General features: G+C 42.1%; 1 protein-coding gene across 1 annotated transcript in view; it reads right to left on the bottom strand.

Moving 5' to 3' along the window:
- Positions 1 to 17,827, bottom strand: part of Ube2u (ubiquitin conjugating enzyme E2 U) — a 70,857-nt gene that overhangs the window by 4,683 nt on the left and 48,347 nt on the right. The window contains exon 8 of the mRNA XM_021160951.2: positions 12,979 to 13,060. Within this exon, the coding sequence (XP_021016610.1) occupies positions 12,979 to 13,060 (82 nt within the window). The remainder of the gene's footprint in view (positions 1 to 12,978; positions 13,061 to 17,827) is intronic.

The raw sequence follows: 17,827 nt of genomic DNA, 5'->3' as shown, positions 1-17,827 counted from the left end.
TCACCAGAAGTCTTAAGATCCTGTGGTGGGTGTTATGGGTAGCTGGCGAGTGTCAGCCGACCCTGCGCCCTAGCTATCCCGGTGCTTTTCTGACCGGAAGAGTGATGTTGATTCTTTACAGATGTGTTTACAGATAAGTTGAGGAAGGTCTCCATACCTCTGTCCTTAATTTTGTTTTGTTTTGCTTTTTTGTTTGGTTTTTGATACAGATTTTTTTTTTATGTACTCTGTAGCCTAGGCTGGCCTCCTGGCTCACTCTCCTAAGTCCAAGATCACAGGGGAGAGCGGCCATGCCTAGCTCTTTCCTATTTCTTGTTGCATTGATGTGCATGGGTCACACTGAACTCCTCTTTATGTGCACTCGGCTTTCCCAGGTTTTGTGCACATTGCAATCATTTTCCTAATTGTGCAGAAAACTATTCTCCCAGGAAACAGTCTGAGCTTAGTATTTTGTACCGATATTTTCAGGCCTCCGTTCAGTTTGTTGGGTATGTGATTATTTAGGTTATCCATTTGTTTTCTTTCTTTTTTCCCTGCAGTACTGAGCAACAAACCCAGTGCCTCACGGATGCTGCATAGTGCTGTGCCATCGACTGCCCCACACACTTTTGTCTATTTTTCTTTTTTTCCTGTTTTTTTTTTTTTGTGTGTGTGGGTGGAATCTAGGGGGACAGGGTTTTTCCTGTGTAGTCTAGGCTTTCCTGGAATTTGTTCTGTAGAGCAAGCTGGCCTCCAACTCAGAGATTTGCCTGCTTCTGCCTCCCGAGGGCTGGGATTAAGGGTGAGTGTCACTGCTGCTCAGCTGTCTATTTTTAATTAGTCTCATGTCAAGGAATTTGTTCATTGGATTTATTGGTCTGAGAGCTTTATTTCAGAAAGACACAGTTATTGGATGCAGAATCCCAGGCTTGACAGTTTCAAGCACTTAAAGGTTATTCATTTTAGTCATTCGTTATATTTTGCCTTCATGTTTCCTGACATGATGCTATTGTTACCATTCATTCTCTGCTTATAAATTTAAAAAAATCCTTTGCTAGTTTGTGATGTGTATGTGTGTGTGTGTGTGTGTGTGTGTGTGTGCCTGTGTGTGTGTTTTATGGTGCTTGGGTTCAAACACAGGGTCTCATTCTTGTCACACAAGCACTTTACTTCTGAGTCATGCACCCCAGCCACCTTTGCAAGATCTTTCTTATCTCTGGGTTCAGCAATTTGATTAGGGTAGACTTTGGTATTTCTTAATGTTCCCTTTCTTGGGACTCATGAAACTTCGTGGTATGTGACTGTAAGATTTTCACTAAATTTGGAAAAATTTCAGCCTTAACAGTTGCTTCAAATATCTTTCTGTTCCTTCTTCTGGGCCCAATCTTGCATCCTCTTTTGTCTCATAAGGTTTGAGGCTCACTCACGCTCCACAGCCTTTCTGGTCTTTTTCCCTCTCTACTGGGAGTTTATATGAGGCTAGTTCTTTAAAATACCAAGTTAAAATCAACATACACTAGGTTCCATTTGCATATGTATCTATTGGCGTAATGTATATGTTAAACTTTGTTTATATGTGCTCCCCTGTGTGCTCCTCATACCCTAAGTGTTATTGGAATTTTGATGGAGTTTGTGTTGAGTCTATAGATGACTTTTGGTAATATAGTCATTTTCACAAATATTAATTTGGCCAACTTGGGACTGTGGAAGTTCTTTCCTATCCTCTAATGACTTCTGCAAATTTCTCTAGGAAATGTCTTTTGTTTTCTCCCACTTAATGCAAGGGTGACTTTAGGTAGAATAAGTTTGGTAGCATTTCACTTGCATTTGATTCTCTAAAAAATTTTAAAGTTTTCCTTGCTGATGTTTTTCAGTGACTCACTGCTCTGTCAATAGTGCACTGTTTCACCTCCAATTATTCGTGTAGTTTTCTTCCTTGAACTGAGATTTTCACGGCCCTGTGATCTGATGAGGTATAAGGCATTGTTTTGATCTTTCATGTTTAATAAAACCTGCTTTGTGGCTCAGAATATGATCTGTCCTCATGAAGGGTCCATGGACTTCTGAGACAAATGTTTATTTTGTATGGGTGGCATGGGATACTCTGTAGCTGTCTGTTAAGCCATTTGATGTAAGGTGTAGTTTAACTCTGACACTGTTTTGTTTCTTTGTTGCATGTTCCAGCTAAAGTTTTGGGCTATCGAGGTTAACCATGATTAATGCATTAGGACCCGTTTGACTTTTAAGGGCAATAGTGTTTGCTGTATGAAATTGAGCATCCTAAGACTGGGTGCGCATGGATTTCTAGTTACTATAGCTTGACGTTTGTCCATTTTTACCGACATCTAGTGACTCTTCTCTCCTCTAATGTTTCTTAGAAGTGTACTTTACAGATATCAGCATAGTCACACAGCTTGGTGTTTGAATCTCATTCTCTGATTCTAAGTCTGTATTGTCTTTGCCAGAGAGGTGCTTCATTTCAGAAAATGGATGAATCGTTGGATTTTATTATTTTAAGGTAGTTATTTGGTCTGTGTCTGTTGCTGGGTTGAGGCTGTTTACCTTTAAGATTATTATTTTAAAGTGTTTATTATTACCTATAATCTTGTCAGTTGTTTTTAACTGATCCTTGGATCCTTGTTCTATTGTTTCACCCCTATTAGCGTGGGGTATGTGTTGCTCTGCATGCTGGATAGAATGGGGTCCTCACTGCTCTCCTCCATTCATCTACTGTTACATTAATTCCCTGCTGGCTGATACTGTTTCCATTCCTCTGTTCCCAGTCTTCTTTAAAGTCCCTTCTGCAGTGCTTGGGAGCAGTGATCACGAACTGCCTTAGTTGTGCTTGTCTGGAAACATCCTTACAATCTCTTCACTTTTAAGGGATGATTTGCTGGATACAGTGCTGTTGGTTATCAGTTACCTCCAGAGCTGGAGATAACGTTGCTTTGCTCCACATTATCCTGACTTTGGGGGTTGCAAATGAGAGCTTTGACGGGTGTGATGGTTTGTATATCCTTGGACCAGGGAGCGGCACCATCTGAAGGTGTGGCCTTGTTGGAATAGGTGTGACCTGGTTGGAATGGGTGTGTCACTGTGGGTGTGGGTATAAGATCCTCACCCTAGTTGCCTGGAAGTCAGTCTTCCACTAGCAGCCTTTGGATGAAGACATAGAACTCTCGGCTCCTCCTGCGCCATGCCTGCCTGGATACTGCCATGCTCCCACCTTGATGATAATGGACTGAACCTCTGAACCTGTAACCCAGCCCCAATTAAATGTTGTTTTTTATAAGACTTGCCTTGGTCATGGTGTCTGTTCACAGCAGTAAAACCCTAACTAAGACAACGGGATTCTTTGTCAGTTGGTGCTTTCCGTTTTTCCTCTCGAATGTGTGCGCATGTGTGCAGGCCAGAGGACAACCTTAGGAGCCATTCTCAGGAATGCAGCTTATGTCTTTTGAGACTTTCCTTGACCTATAACTCATCAATAAGGTGACATTGGCATGCCAGTGAGGGTTAGGAATTCTCCTGTCTCTACGTTCCTAGCTCTCAGTTACAACCACGTGCTACCATGCCTGTCATTTTTTACAGTGGTTCTGAGGACCAAACCCAGGTGCTTTTGTTTGGAATGTAAACATTTACCAATGTAGCCATGCCACTACTCCCTCCCTTTCAGCTTTTAACATTGTTTCTTCTCTGCCATCTATTTTTTGACATCTTGACTAAGTCATGACGAGGTGTTCCTCACCTCTGCCTCTGGTCTTGTCTCTTTGCAGTTTTAAGCACCCCTTGGTCTTAAATGTCCACTTATTTTTCTAGATTTTGAAGCTTTTCTACTCTAATTTCATTGAACAGATTAAACGTTTCTTGGCTAGTTAGGCCTTTTGATTGTATCCCAGAGTTCCTGGGTACCGTGGACCTGTCCTTTTTTCCTTTATGGATATTTGAGTGCAGTGTTGCCAGCCCTGTGCATCTCTGATATTCTTTCTTCTCTTGGCTGAATGTACTGGTGACAATTCTGCTTTGTTTTTACCTGCCTGCTTAAGATTTTTATTTTCAATGTTGCCCCTGTCTTTTTTTTTTTATTATTATTTAGTACACTTTGAAGTTTGTGGAAGATTTCTTCTGCAGTGATTTTCTAGTCTTCCCATAGAAGAGGGTGTTTATAAAATAGGAATTTTAGTGGAATTTCAAGTTATAAATACACAATTATATATAAATTTTAATTTATCAATAAAGTTTAATACATACATGTAAATTTTTAGAGACAAGAGCTATTTAATCCATCTTAATCTTAAAGTCATAATCCCCTGCCTCAGCCTCCCAACTGCTGGGATTTCAAATATACACTGAATACAGTATGCATTTTTACCATATTTATTTATGTTTATCTATAGATAATCTCTGTTCTTTTACCTGTCTTCTATTTATTTCTTCATATTTTTCATGGTTTTATTTTACTTTATTTTTATTTTGGTTTTTCAAGACAGGGTTTCTCTGTGTAATCCTGACTGTCCTGGAACTCACTCTGTAGACCAGGCTGGCCTCGAACTCAGAAATCTGCCTGCCTCTGCCTCCCAAGTGCTGGGATTAAAGGTGTGCACCANCCCCCCCATATAACATTCTGATTATGGTTTCTCCTTTCTCATCTTCCTAGGTCCTTCCCACCTTCCCACCTATTTAGCTCTCTCTCTCTCAGTCTAAAAAAAAAAAAAAAAAAAAAAAAAAAAAAGAAACCAGGTAAATAAGAAAACAAAACAGAATAGAACAAAACCAACACAGAGGAAAAAAAGAAACAAAGAAAAATCATGAGAAGTACGCACACATGCACCGAAAACTCATAAAACCACGATACCAGAAGTCATAACACATAAGCAACGGATCAGTAAAGCTACAAATACAAATGCCCAGGCAAAGCACTTGAGACAAAATACAACCTCCGATGGATTCCTGCGTCTGTCTGAGATGGCCGTCTGTGGCCAGATGTGCGTGTTAACATGTCTGTTAACTACATCAGTATGTCAGTGCCATCTGCTCTGGGTTCAAATCTCCTGCTCACGTTCCTAACCAGTCCTTTTGTATGGAAGGAGTTTTCTGAGCATTCCTCTCTTCCTTTAGATGTGGTTGTGCTTTGCTCTGACATGTAATTCAATGCCTTTGACTCAGCTTAAACCTTCCATGGCTCATTTTAGGTTCTCGGGGTTCTGGGATAGCCGTTTCTTGGGGACTAGACATGGCCTTTCTTAAATCTAGCCGATATTCATTTTCTCCCTCTGACAAGGTTTGATTGATGGAGCCCTGGCTGGCTTTGAACTTTCTGTGCCTGTGAATGACCTTAAATTCTTGATCTTTGTGCCTCCACTTCTCAAATTCTGGGATTATAGGCATGTGCTAATGGATTCAGCCATCCAGTATTTCTTGTATCATAAGGTCTCTCCATAGGCTGCTTTCATGGAGCCCAGGGATGGAACTGAGGTTGTCAGGCTTGTGCAGTGCATGCTCTGTCCATTGGCTGCCATTGCTCTTTGATTTGACTATCTGCAGCTGTACTGTGGGGCAGCACTTGGGAAGCAGAGGCCGGAGAAACAAGGGAGCAAGGTCAGACCCAGATAGGTCAAGGGCAGCCTGCGCCAATGACAGCATTTCCAAGCCAATTATAAAAACAAAATGTTTGCCATTACTCAAAAAATACAGATTAGATCACAATGGCACAAAATATCATGAAAGGAAAAACTCTTAATAATTGCTTATTTAAGGATTCTTCCACAATTTCAGGATCACCATAAATTGCAACAAGCTCCTGAAAAGTAGGTTTGTGCACATAGTGGGAATCGTGAAATTATTTTGTCCTTTCATAAATACCCTGACTTTTGGTAACATGCCGTAATGAGATCTCTTGTCTTTTTTCTCATTTTTCTACTAAAATATAATTTAATATTCTGCTAAAATTTAATTTAATAAAAGGAACAGAATCTTCCTTCCTTGCATCTCAGGGAGTGGGAGGGAGAAAATGAAGGTGTGAGGGAGGGGAAAGGAAAGGAGAGAGACCAGCACAGGCCAGAGCACTTCAGATGGAGCAGAATCAAACAGGAGCAGACGGACCTCGAACCTTGTATGCGGCTCTAAGAAGAGCTGTGCTGTTTGGGTCAAAGTCTATCAAATCCTCTGCCACAGCCACAAAGCCACAGGAAAAACCAGTTACTGCCACAAGAAGACCAGAAAGAAATCAAGGGTCTAGTAAAAGATATTTGCAGAACTGGATATGTTTATCTTCAGAAACGCATGGCACAGAGGAGAGCAGCAGCCCTCTTCTGAAATGGAGCAGTCTCACAGGCTAGACAAGCCTGCTGCAGTCCACTTCTGCCTCCATCTTTTTGGGATCACACCTTCTCCCAGCTGCAGCCCTGCCCGGGGGGCGGGGGGGCTCAGAGTCTGCTCTGGTGCCTGGCTGTGGTACTGCAGGCCAAGTTTCAAACCTCAGCTGTTAGGAAAAGTACAACCTCAGAGAGCTTAAGCTTTATATATTTTAAATCCTTTTCTACAGTTTTACAACATGCCGATACTTTCCAATTTCCTGGACAGTTTCACAGACAAGTGGAAGGAATTGGGGATGGTTGAACACCATCAGGTGTCAGAATTAGATAGAGGGAAGGAGGATTAGAGCACTGGGCACAAAGTGTCTCTAAGAGAGAGAAAGTACTGGCCTGGGAGGGAAGGCTTTCCTCTTCCCCTCTCTTCCTCTCTCTTCCCCTCTCTTTCCCTCTCCTCTTCTTCCCCCCTCTTCCCCTCTCTTCCCCCCTCTTCCTCCCTCTCACTCCCTCTTCCCCTCTCTTCCCCTCTCTTTGTTTTGTGACTTGTAGGTCACACCCAGCGCCTTGGGAATGCTAGGGAAGTGTCCTGCCACTTGGATTTTGCAGCACATGATTCTACCTCACGAAGAGCTGACACTGGTGCCTTGAATTCTTGACTCTCCTGTCCCCATGTCCCAAGTTCAGGAACTGTGCATGTATGCCACTATGCCTGGAGAACTCAGTTTTTCAAACTTTTTTTTTCTTTTTCTTGATTCTATTTTTTTTCCTTATCTATATTTTAGAATGTAAGCATTTGTCAGCACTGATGCCGATTCTCTCTTTAACCACAAGATGGCACTCGAGGGCTAGTCTTTGGGGAATAAAAAGGCTTGCTTTCCTTAAAAATACATCACTGTAATTACGTAAACCCGCAAGAATGATATTTAAACCAAATCACTCTGAAAGGACAGCACAAACATACATGAAGTGTGTTAAATGAATGTGTTTCTATGTAACTGGAGGGAAAGGGAATCAGCTATTCCAAGAGAAAGATGTGTTTTATGTGTTTAAATACAGACAACCAAAAATGAAAAATAAAAAAAAGACAAGAAAAACCCACAACCAGTTAAAAATCATATTTAAGCATAATACATACTAACTTCATAAATCAAAATACAAGACAGCTGAGTCCAGAGTGGGCTCTGTAAATACAAGAAAGGTTTAGTGATAGTTGACACTACACAGTATTCACCTCCTTTTCAATAGACTCCAGTGAGATGAAGAGTAAATGCTGATGTTGGTACACACATGCAATCCCTTTCCTTAATGGTGGGCGTAATTTGCTCTTGCCTGTACACAGACAGGGTATGTATACTTACTGAAACTTTAAATCTTTAGGAAGTATGTACCGGTAGGCAAGTAGGAACTACTTGTTTTAAATTTCAAATAAGGTTTGTACTTATAAACACAATTTGGTTGATCTCTGTGCCTAATTTAAAAAAAAAACTGGTAAATTAGAGAAAATTCTAGAACTGGTGACCCAGCTGACAGTGGAGGTGAGGAACCTGGGCTGGATGCTGATCACTGGGTGATGGATGTGGAGCTAGTCAGCTGTAGCTCTGTAAGATGCTGACGAATCTTTGTGTGCTACACTTGAGCTCTGCCTCCCAACTCCGATACAACATTTGGCATGAGGGGGACATGCCTAGTGAGTGAACAGTAATCCCCCAAGCTACTTCCTGATCCTTCTATACCTCTTTCTTAGCTTATGTCGCTGGAACAAATTACCTGAGATTATCAACCTAAAAAGAAAAAAAGGTTTCTTTGTGGATCGTGATTTCAGTCTATGGTTGGTGGGTCCCATCACTTTGAGTCTTTGACAAGGCAGGGCATTATAATAATAAAGCAAAGCCTCATACTTCATGGTGGTCAGAGAACAAAAAGAAGAATGGACTGGGGTATCAGTGCTCCCCCAAAAGCGTGCCTCAATGATGTAAATTCCCTTTACAAGGCCCCACCTCCTGAAGATCCCACCAACTCCTGGTAGCACCACAGACCATGCCCATAGCTTGGTCTACTGGTTTGCTTTACTGTTGCTGTGGTAAAATACCATGACCAAAAGCAACCTGCAGAGGAGAGGGTTTGTTTGGCTTACAAGTTACAGTCTATCATCAGGAGAAGGGAAAGCAGGAACTCAGGGCAGGAACCTGGAGACAAACTTGAAGCAGAAGCCATGAAGGAACACTGCTTCCGGAATTGCTCCTCATGGTTTGCTAAGCTGTTTTGTTTTTTCACCCAGGGCCACCTGCCCAGGGTTGGTACCATCCCTGAAGGCCCTCTTCTAATAATTAGCTATCAAGGTAATGCCCCACAGACGTACTGACGGGCAACCTGATGGGGGCATTTTCCCAATGGAAGTTTCTCTTCCCATATGACTCTAGTTGGTATCATGTTGACCAAAAACCAAGTGGGACTCATGATCTTTGGGGAACAGGTAAGATTCAGTCTGTAGCAATCTGCTGTGTGTGCAGAGGAACAACATCTTTTAAGAGACTATATGCTGAAGGTAAAACTCTACCAGAATTAATAACTTAGATAACTTGCTGGCTGTCAGAGCTTAGATTCTGCATAGGGATTGTTTCTGTTGCTAGATGCATTGTAATGATACAGTTGCACTCATTCACTGTAGCGTACAACAGTGTTACACGTGCATAACAAGAACACTCTAAAGAACAGTCTTTGTTACTATTGATTTTATGTGTTCACTATTTCTCTTGAGGAAATAAGTACAAACCACAGATGGGATGTTAGATTCATTTTCTTTTCCATGTCTTAGAAATAAGGCATTTATGAATATTCAAATGAACCATCAAGGTAGTGTTTTTAAAAAGGCTTTAGAAATGAACCCCAAATTACATGATTAATTAGTGAATATTTATGAGCTGATTGCAATAATAAGTATATATTAACTAACCAAAATACAGGTAAGAGTTTAGAATTTGCATAAAATATTTATGGCAGGCATATTTTCAGTTTTAAATCCCTGTTTATAGATTATACCCTAGAACTCCCCTAACAGAACTATGGTTTCTATCTACATGATAGATCTTAAATTTCAGGTTTTTTCTACAATTAATTTTATTTAATTCTAATATTAAATGGTGAGACAAGATACATATGCATTTTTTCAACAAAATTAACTGAGTACCTACTATGTGCTGTGCGACAGGGATGCTTATTCCAATGCCCCAATTCTGGGTACTTCCTTATAACTATGTCTGAACAGGATGGGCCCCGACAGAGACAGAATCAGTACACTATCATACAGGTGATGGGGAGCTGAGACATCCGAGCATGTAAGGGACAGTTTCCTATGGAGAGATGTCAGTTGGATTCATGCCACCCTTGTGGGATGCTGTGCAGGCTGAAGAGAGGTGTGGAGTAGAGAGGGGAAACTGCAAGACATAATGGTCCTAGATACATGTGGTCAGCTATATGTTATTTTCTAACTTGAGATAAATTTACATTTCTTACATATTTCTGCCAGAGATTATTTTCATTCTGTGGAAAGCTGGGGGTGGGCATATTCCCCACTCCTCAGGAACTAATGTTTTTTGAATGTTCATATGCTAAACTTTTAAATATGTGGTATCATTCAAAGACTCAATGGAAAACAGCCTTTGCAAGGAAGGTGGTGTTATACCCAGAGCAGCACATCCTGAGAGGGTAGGAACCCCATCAAGGTCTGCCTGACTCCTCCCCCTGCCAGTTCCAAGGGAAGGTTTTCCATCTGTGAAAGGAACACAAGCCAGTGAAGAAGCAGAAGGAAAGCACAATAGCAAGTCTTATGGCATGCATGTCTGTGTGGTAGGCGTTAGAAGCATTTACATATATTGAAATCGTGTCTGACCACATGAGCGACTCCAGACCTCTTTGGGAGGCAGCTGCTATTGAACAAATACAACCGAGGCACAAAGGAATCAAGACATGATGTTCAGGCTTCCAGAGGTGCTATCCAGACAGGTCAGGACCCAGCTCCAGGGACCTGAGCTTACATACCTATCTCACAGGCCAAGACTTAACTCAGGGTACTAGAAAAGGCTCTGCAGGGAGAGATACTTCAATTACAAGGCACCAATGGAGAAATCTTAGGTCTCCATGGAAGAATGAGGAACATAATTGCATATGGTATTGCTGGGTAAGGGCAGTGAGCAGGGTGGACAACTGAGGAAGGTAGAGGGAGGTGACAAAGAGAGTCTTTCCTTAACACTATGCAAATAAGCACCTCAATTTGCATTTTTCTAATGAACTAATAAATGAATAATTAATAAAGATGGAGCCACTGTCCTAACTTGTGGTAAGTATGGGGCTCTACCACTGAGCCACATCTCCAACTCCTATTTTTTAAAATCAGGAAATATCAGTGTAAGGAAGACATTTTCAAACATTTATGTAAAACAGACAGGCACAGTGGTACACATTTGTAATCCATGAACTCAAGAGGTTGAGGCAGGAGGATAGTGAGTTTGAAGTTAGGCTGGGTTATGAAGTTAGTTCAAAGCCTCAAGAAATTTAGCTCAGTGGTGAAGGGCTTGTCTAACAGTGCACTTTATCACGTATTCTGCATTTTGATGAACATTAAGGATTGATGGTGGGGCTGGAGAGATGGCTCAGTGGTTAAGAGCACTGACTGCTCTTCCAGAAGTTCTGAGTTCAATTCCCAGCAACTACATGGTGGCTCACAACCATCTGTAATGAGATCTGATGCCCTCTTTTGGTGTGTCTGAAGACAGCAACAGTGTACTCACATACATAAGATAATCTTTTTTTTAAAAAAGAATTGTTGATAATGATCTGGAAAGAAGCTGAATTTCATCATTTCTTGGGCTTCTACTTGCGTTTGCATATACAAATATTTATGGCACTATGGAATGCATATAAATGTGACGTCTTTTCAAAACTTTGCTCGAAGTGTTCTTTTTCCTGACTACTAACTCTTACAATTTATAAAATGCAAATCGCATCTGATCTGTATATATTCTCATCAGCCACCAGATGGCATAAGGTGTGTGTGAGAGAGCACTTTATTCTGACAGGGTCACTGCACATAACTTGCCCCTATAAACTCAAAATAATGTATTTTGAAATGTTCTAGCACTCAAACAGCTCATAGAACTATGAGTTTTAGCCACATGTAGAAGTGAGTGATTAAGTTGAAATTGACTGGGTCTTCTGTTTTTCTAAATCTTGGGGTTTTGTGAGATGCTGGCACTCGGGAAGGAAGCAACGAAAACAAGGAAAAGAAAACAGCTCTGATACAGGAAATCAGAGAAGGAGTCAAAGCGGTGGCCACTTTAGATTCTGAGAAATTTTTAAGTTGCAAGAGAAACTTGAAACATGCCTTCAAGAAAAGAAAAAAAAAAAACCATGATTGCCTTTCTTCAAACTCAGCATAATCCATTTTCCTCCTGACTATCATTTATGCGGAAGCGCCACAAAGGAATACAGAAACTTTTCTTCACTTTGGCACAAAAAGAAGTTGTTGCTGAGGTTTGGGGAACAAAAGGTTAGAAGGACCTATTTGACTTTTATTCCAATTTATAATACAGCACACTGTTTAATGATTGTGTATTCCTATCAGAAAACCACAGGCTCCTGACTGCTGATGGCAGGAACTGAAGTGTGAGGTGAAAATGGGGAGGGTGGCAAGGTCTTCCCTTCCCAAGCCTCACAGCAGCACAGCAACTGAGCACCATGAAGAAAGCACATTGTTCACATGCTATCTCTCCTATGTGGATACACACACACACACACACACACACACACACACACATACACACAGAGGGAAAACTAGAAGGGAGACTGGGTGGAGGAAGGGACCAAGCAGAAAGATGGGCAGGGAGAGGAAGAAAGTGTTTCTATACTATGGTCTGAGTATATATTATATTTAAATGAGAAAAATTGTTATAAAACCCATCACTTTATACAGTAAATGCACATTTTCTTTGGTGTGTGTGTAGGAACACATGTATACCTGCGTTTACACATGTGGGGGTGCACATGTATATGGAGGCTAGTGGTTGACTTCTGATGTCTTTCTTGATTGCTCCACTAAGGTAAGGTCCCTTGCTTAGCCTGGAGCTCTCTAGTTTGATTAGTAGAGAATGTAATCCAGCTTGAGAGAACCCTCTATCACTGTCTTCTGAGTACAGGGATTACAGGAGGGTCACTAGGTCTACCTGGCATTTCCATGGTGCTGGGTTCCGTACTCTGGTCTTCATATTTGAATGACACGCACTTTATTCCCAAATCCAATAAAAAATTTATATCTCACAAGAGTATGTACACACACACACACACACACACACACACACACACAAACACACAGTTCCTGAATGAGAAATCTTTGGGAAAACAAAGTAAGAGCTATGAGAAAGATGAAAAGGTAGCTGGCTGGTGATAACTCTCTTGGAAGGGGACAGGCTGGGCTTTTTACTGTGGTCCCCACCCTACCTCCATGTTTGTCAGCTTTGGTACCTGAGTTCTTTGTGTGTGTGTGTGTGTGTGTGAGTACCTTGTTATCATTGTTCTCATGCTTAAGAAAGGCATAGGCTGCTATTCCTAAGACACCAGCAGACAGTGGAAAGCACAAAACCCAACACTAGGTCACCACAATCACTCATTCAAGGCACTTGGAATGATGTCTTACTTCGACTCCCATTGCACTTGATTCTGCCGATCCTGCTGCTTCCATTTGTAATACTGTCCCATGAAATGTGGATCTCCAACAACTGAAATAAAATGATTAAAGAAAGAAGTATTCATATACGCTCCTTAATATCACTCAGAGGGTAGCTCACTTCTCATTAAGTTGATACGTGGCAATTGCACACACTGTATAGTTCATGTTACAATGCTCAGGGACTTTGCAAATGTTTTCTTTTTATTGGTACTGTGTAATACTCAATATTGTTTGAAATAAGTAGATTGTGATTTGGAAATTGTTTTCATTATAATGACATGCGTTTATATATCATTTATGCAGTTAAATAAAATTTATGAGAGGCCATTGTTTTAGCTGAAGTCCTGCGGTAGGCCCCAATACTAATGTAAGATAGAGTCTCCCAAGCCAGGCCGTGGTGGTCCAGGTCTTTAATCTCAGCTCTATGGAGGCAGAGAAGGCACACCTTGGAGTCTGAGGCCAGCCAGGTCTATAGAGTGAGTTCTAGAGCAGCCAAGACTGCTGCTATGTATATAAACCCTATGTATATAAAAAATAAAAGTGGAGTTTTATGCCTACAATGTCATGCATCCTTGGAGCAAGCCGAAGAATCCCCAAACAAAGCTGACTCATGGCAAGCAACCAGAAGGGCCAGTGAGATGAGCAAGTCCCCTCTGCATCCCCCTTCCACGAACACTAACCTGGTTGTTTCATGGTTCTAACTCCTTAGTTAAAATGATACCTAACTCATGATTCACTAATAAAAGCCAATTCTGACTTTAAACTTGCAGAAACTTTGTATCACCGTTATGGTAATGAAGTTTGAATATAACTTATGGAGACCACAACCTTAATAACTTAACAGTTTTGTAATTTTGTTCTTCAAGTGAAAAATTAAGTCTTGGGGTTGGCAGTATCAGTCTTTCCATTTCTACTCTGAAAACTGTTATTTTGTCTTGTTTCCAGTTCTGGGCAACTCCAGGGCCTGTGCAAACCAGGTCAAGGCAGGGCATCTATATCCCAGAGACATTTCCAGTCTTGATCATATCATCCACAGAGAAAGACTATCAAACAGATGCTTCTCCTGGCTTAAGGGAGCCCTTTGGCCATGTTGCTATGACACTGCCCTCCCTTGGCTGATGACAAGGGTTCCAGCAGCCTCCGTTGGGCTGGAGGGGCCTCCCTTGATCTGAACCCTGGGAGTTGCCTGTGGGCTAGTTCATCTTACTGGATCCATGCCAGTCAAGGTCATTCCTCTCCCAAGGACTGAGCCTGGGAGAGGAGCTCTTAAGGAAGCCCCTGATCCTTTAACTCTTTCCTAGAATCTGGTATTTCTAGAGACAATCATCTTCACTATTCTCATTTTTGATGCCATTAAAATTTCTGTCCAGAAGCTGGAGAAATGAGTCCGTGCTAAAGAGCACTTCCAGAGGATCTGGGTTCAATTCCCAGCACCCGCATGGAGCTCACAACTGCCTGTAGATCCAACTCCAGGGCCTCGAACACCTCTGGCTTCCATTAGTAGACACATGTGATTATACACAAGTAAAACAGAACAAAACCCCTGTATGTCCAGGGCAGGGTGTTCAGTTCAGTGGCAGAGCACTGGCGTTCGTTCCATCCCTAGCAACCCAACATCAGGATTTGTATTTAGTTTGAATAGTGCAGGTGGACTTGCTGGCCTCCTGTGTGTGGCAGTTCCATCTACCCAGCCCACATCTTCATTAGGGTATTTTGAAATCATGTTACCTGACTGGCTCACAAGTTTGTGGTTAGTTACAGGTTTATGCTGCCAATCAAATTCACATAAAATGTACTGAAAAGTGTACTCTGAACCCACAGCACATATTCTCTCCTCCCCTCCCCCGTCCCCTGCCTTCTCTGTTTTTCCTCTCCTTAAGTCTGAGCTTGTAGATGAACCACTTAGCTGGCTAGATGCTTTCTGCTAACCTCGCTATTTGGAGTCTTTACTCTTTTCTTTGTAATGCAATGCTATTTGCTTTTGATAGATAAATTACATGATTTTTACCAGCAACATTCCTATATACAGTCTAACTTTTTTCTTCCTCAGATCCACACGAGCACACACAACCACACAACCACACTGTCTTCCAGGCTGCATTAGACCCTTGGGCTGGCATTTAGGGAAAACATCCTTTAAAGAAGTGAATTCTTGGTGAAGAATCGTCGTTCTTTTAGGTGATTATTATAAGTAACATACTGGATTTTTTTTCCCTGAGACAAGAGTTTCTCTTTCTCTGTATAGCCCTGGCTATCATAGTCAAGGATGGACTCGAACTCACAGAGATCTACCTGCCTCTCTGCCTCCTGCGTGCTGGGACTAAAGGCATTCACCATCACCACTTGGCTTGGAATTCTTACTATAGGCATGTGTATGTAAAGTAGGTATGGAGGGGTGCACTTTATACTGCCCAGACAAACAGACTAGAAGTGTTCAAGAGTGTCTTATCAGCCATCTTCAACCCAACAAGGATAAAATTGAAAATTTTGCTAAGGTTCTATTTAAAGACAACTCATATCTTTCCATACAGTTTTTGAAATAGATTTTTTTCCTGCATTGTGTATGTGAGTCTGTGTGGCAGGCAGTCTCTGTCTTACATCTTACAAACCCAGAGTGACCATGTTACCGGTCCAAGAAGTCCATGCAAATTGTATTGACCCCGGCTTCTTGGTTTTATCTCTGAGATGAGTACACCACAGTCCTTCCCTAGAGACTGTTACACTTCTCACATTTCTCATATCTCACCTCTATGTTTTGTTGTTGTTTCTCTGTTTTGCTCAGCTGCCTTACACCACCTGCGGGTAATCGCCTTAGAAAGCTTACCCACAATGCCTATCTTCTTGTCTCCAGGACCCAGCCAACTGTTCAAAGACTGATGCTGACAAGAAGAAACCCAGGGAGGATGGGGACAGGAGAGAGACCAAGGGGGAGAGGGGTCTTGAAATTTGTACCTTAAATTCTAGAGGGTGAAATCACTGCCTCATGGTGCTTTGTGGGACAGTTTTATAAGCTATGGCAGAAAACTGTCCCTCCATGGCTTTCATCGCATAACCCTTTCTCTTCCATAATGTAATTCTTTTTCTTGAAAATTACAGTATTGTTTCCATTCTGGGATTTGTTTGTTTTTGCAGTGGTGGGGATAGAACCCAGGGCCTGGTGCCTGCCTTCACTCCCCCCCCCACCCCCACAATGAAGCTCGATAGAAAGGCAGAGAAAGTGTGTGTGTGTGTGTGTGTGTGTGTGTCTGTGTGTGTGTGTGTAGAGATGGGGTGGGGTGGGAGGAATAAGAATAGAGAAAATACTCCTCTCCTTGGAATTCAGTTGAAGCCCCTTGCCAGCAGGAAACCAAGAATGCCCAATTAACAATTGCTTAAAGCCTTTCTCCCTTCCCAGCTGTAAACCTGTAATTTTCTAGGAATCTCCCCAGAAACCCCATTTGCAGGGAAAGGACGCATGTGTACTAAACTCCTTGTACAACCCTAGGGACTCTGGTTTCCCTTTATCAGATTATAATTCCATCCAGTCTTCCTCTTGAACCACTTTGCAATCTCACTTACCAAAGGAGAACAAAAGGGGGCCTGGATCCTCAGAGCAACCTTTTGAGATGTAACTTGAGAGTCACCAAAATGGATAATACGGAGACAATGGCCATGCTCCGTTGAGAAGCCCGTGCCTTCGCCTTATTTTTCCTGCTTTCTCTTGAGAAACATGTAACCCACTCAGGTGTATTTGTCTTGTAATTCTCATGCTTAAATCTGTTGAAATGTCTTTAACAAATTTTCCAACATTGCTTCATTGTGGGCATTGAAGCCAGGCATCCTGGTTTGGCCTGATTTAGGTCTCTCAAAATCTAGGAAAACTCAGGCTGTCGTGTGTCACTTGGTCCCCTACCACTGATAACGATGTACCTACTACTTGTTCTGCCTATGCAGAAGTCGACTTAGAAGTTGCCCATCTTCTCTGCATGGACTGTCAAATCCAGAAAAGACGGTACAGCTTCCACTAGTGTGTTCTGTTTGCATACAATACTATCTCATTCGGCCACAGAGCACCTAAAAGTCGGGTGAATATTCTTTGCTCATTGGTAGGGATGAAAGATGGTGTTCCATTAGTTAAACCACTCGCCACTCCCTTCAATTTACTTACCTGTATGTTGCAAAACTAGCATGGGGCTAAGGAGCCGCTAACTTCTGACATCATGGTGATCCCAGCTGTGGCTGCACAGTTATGGTCACCTGGGGAGCTTTCAAAAACTACCACTACCCAGTCCTACTGCCAGCTCTGATGGAGTTGGTTTGGGCGTGCCCTTTGTGTTGGAATCTTTACAAGCTCTCCAGGTGGCTCTAATGAGCAGCGGTGGCTGAGAGGCTGGGCTCTGCAAGCAGGCACACTGCCTCTGGCCTGGAAGGAAGGGCCTTTGGAAGACTCAAAGAATGAAAGTCTCCTGGGGTGAAAGCAAGCGCCCCCCTGATCTGTTTGGTTTGCCTGCTGACAGCAACAAGTACCAGGAAGCCTCCACTCAGCGCTGCGCAGCACGCTGCTCGCAGGAATTCCTTTCCTGGAACGTAAGCATTTCCGTATGGGGATCATATTCTGTCGTTAAAGAGCTGTTCCTACAACCATATGCATGGGTTTTCTCTCTGCCAAACCCTTTATTTGACATTTTATAGTGACGGGCAGAGAACAGTGGGGTCGCCGGTACATTTCTCTATCTGATTTCCTGTGATTGTGAATGAAAGTGACGTGCATTTCAGAAATTCACCTTATCCTTCAGGGTTCGACTGTAAGACTCACACTATGCTGTGATAATATGCT

Source organism: Mus caroli, chromosome 4 (assembly GCF_900094665.2).
Source record: "Mus caroli chromosome 4, CAROLI_EIJ_v1.1, whole genome shotgun sequence".
Lineage (NCBI taxonomy): Eukaryota > Metazoa > Chordata > Mammalia > Rodentia > Muridae > Mus > Mus caroli.
This window is presented reverse-complemented; position numbering and strand designations above follow the sequence as displayed.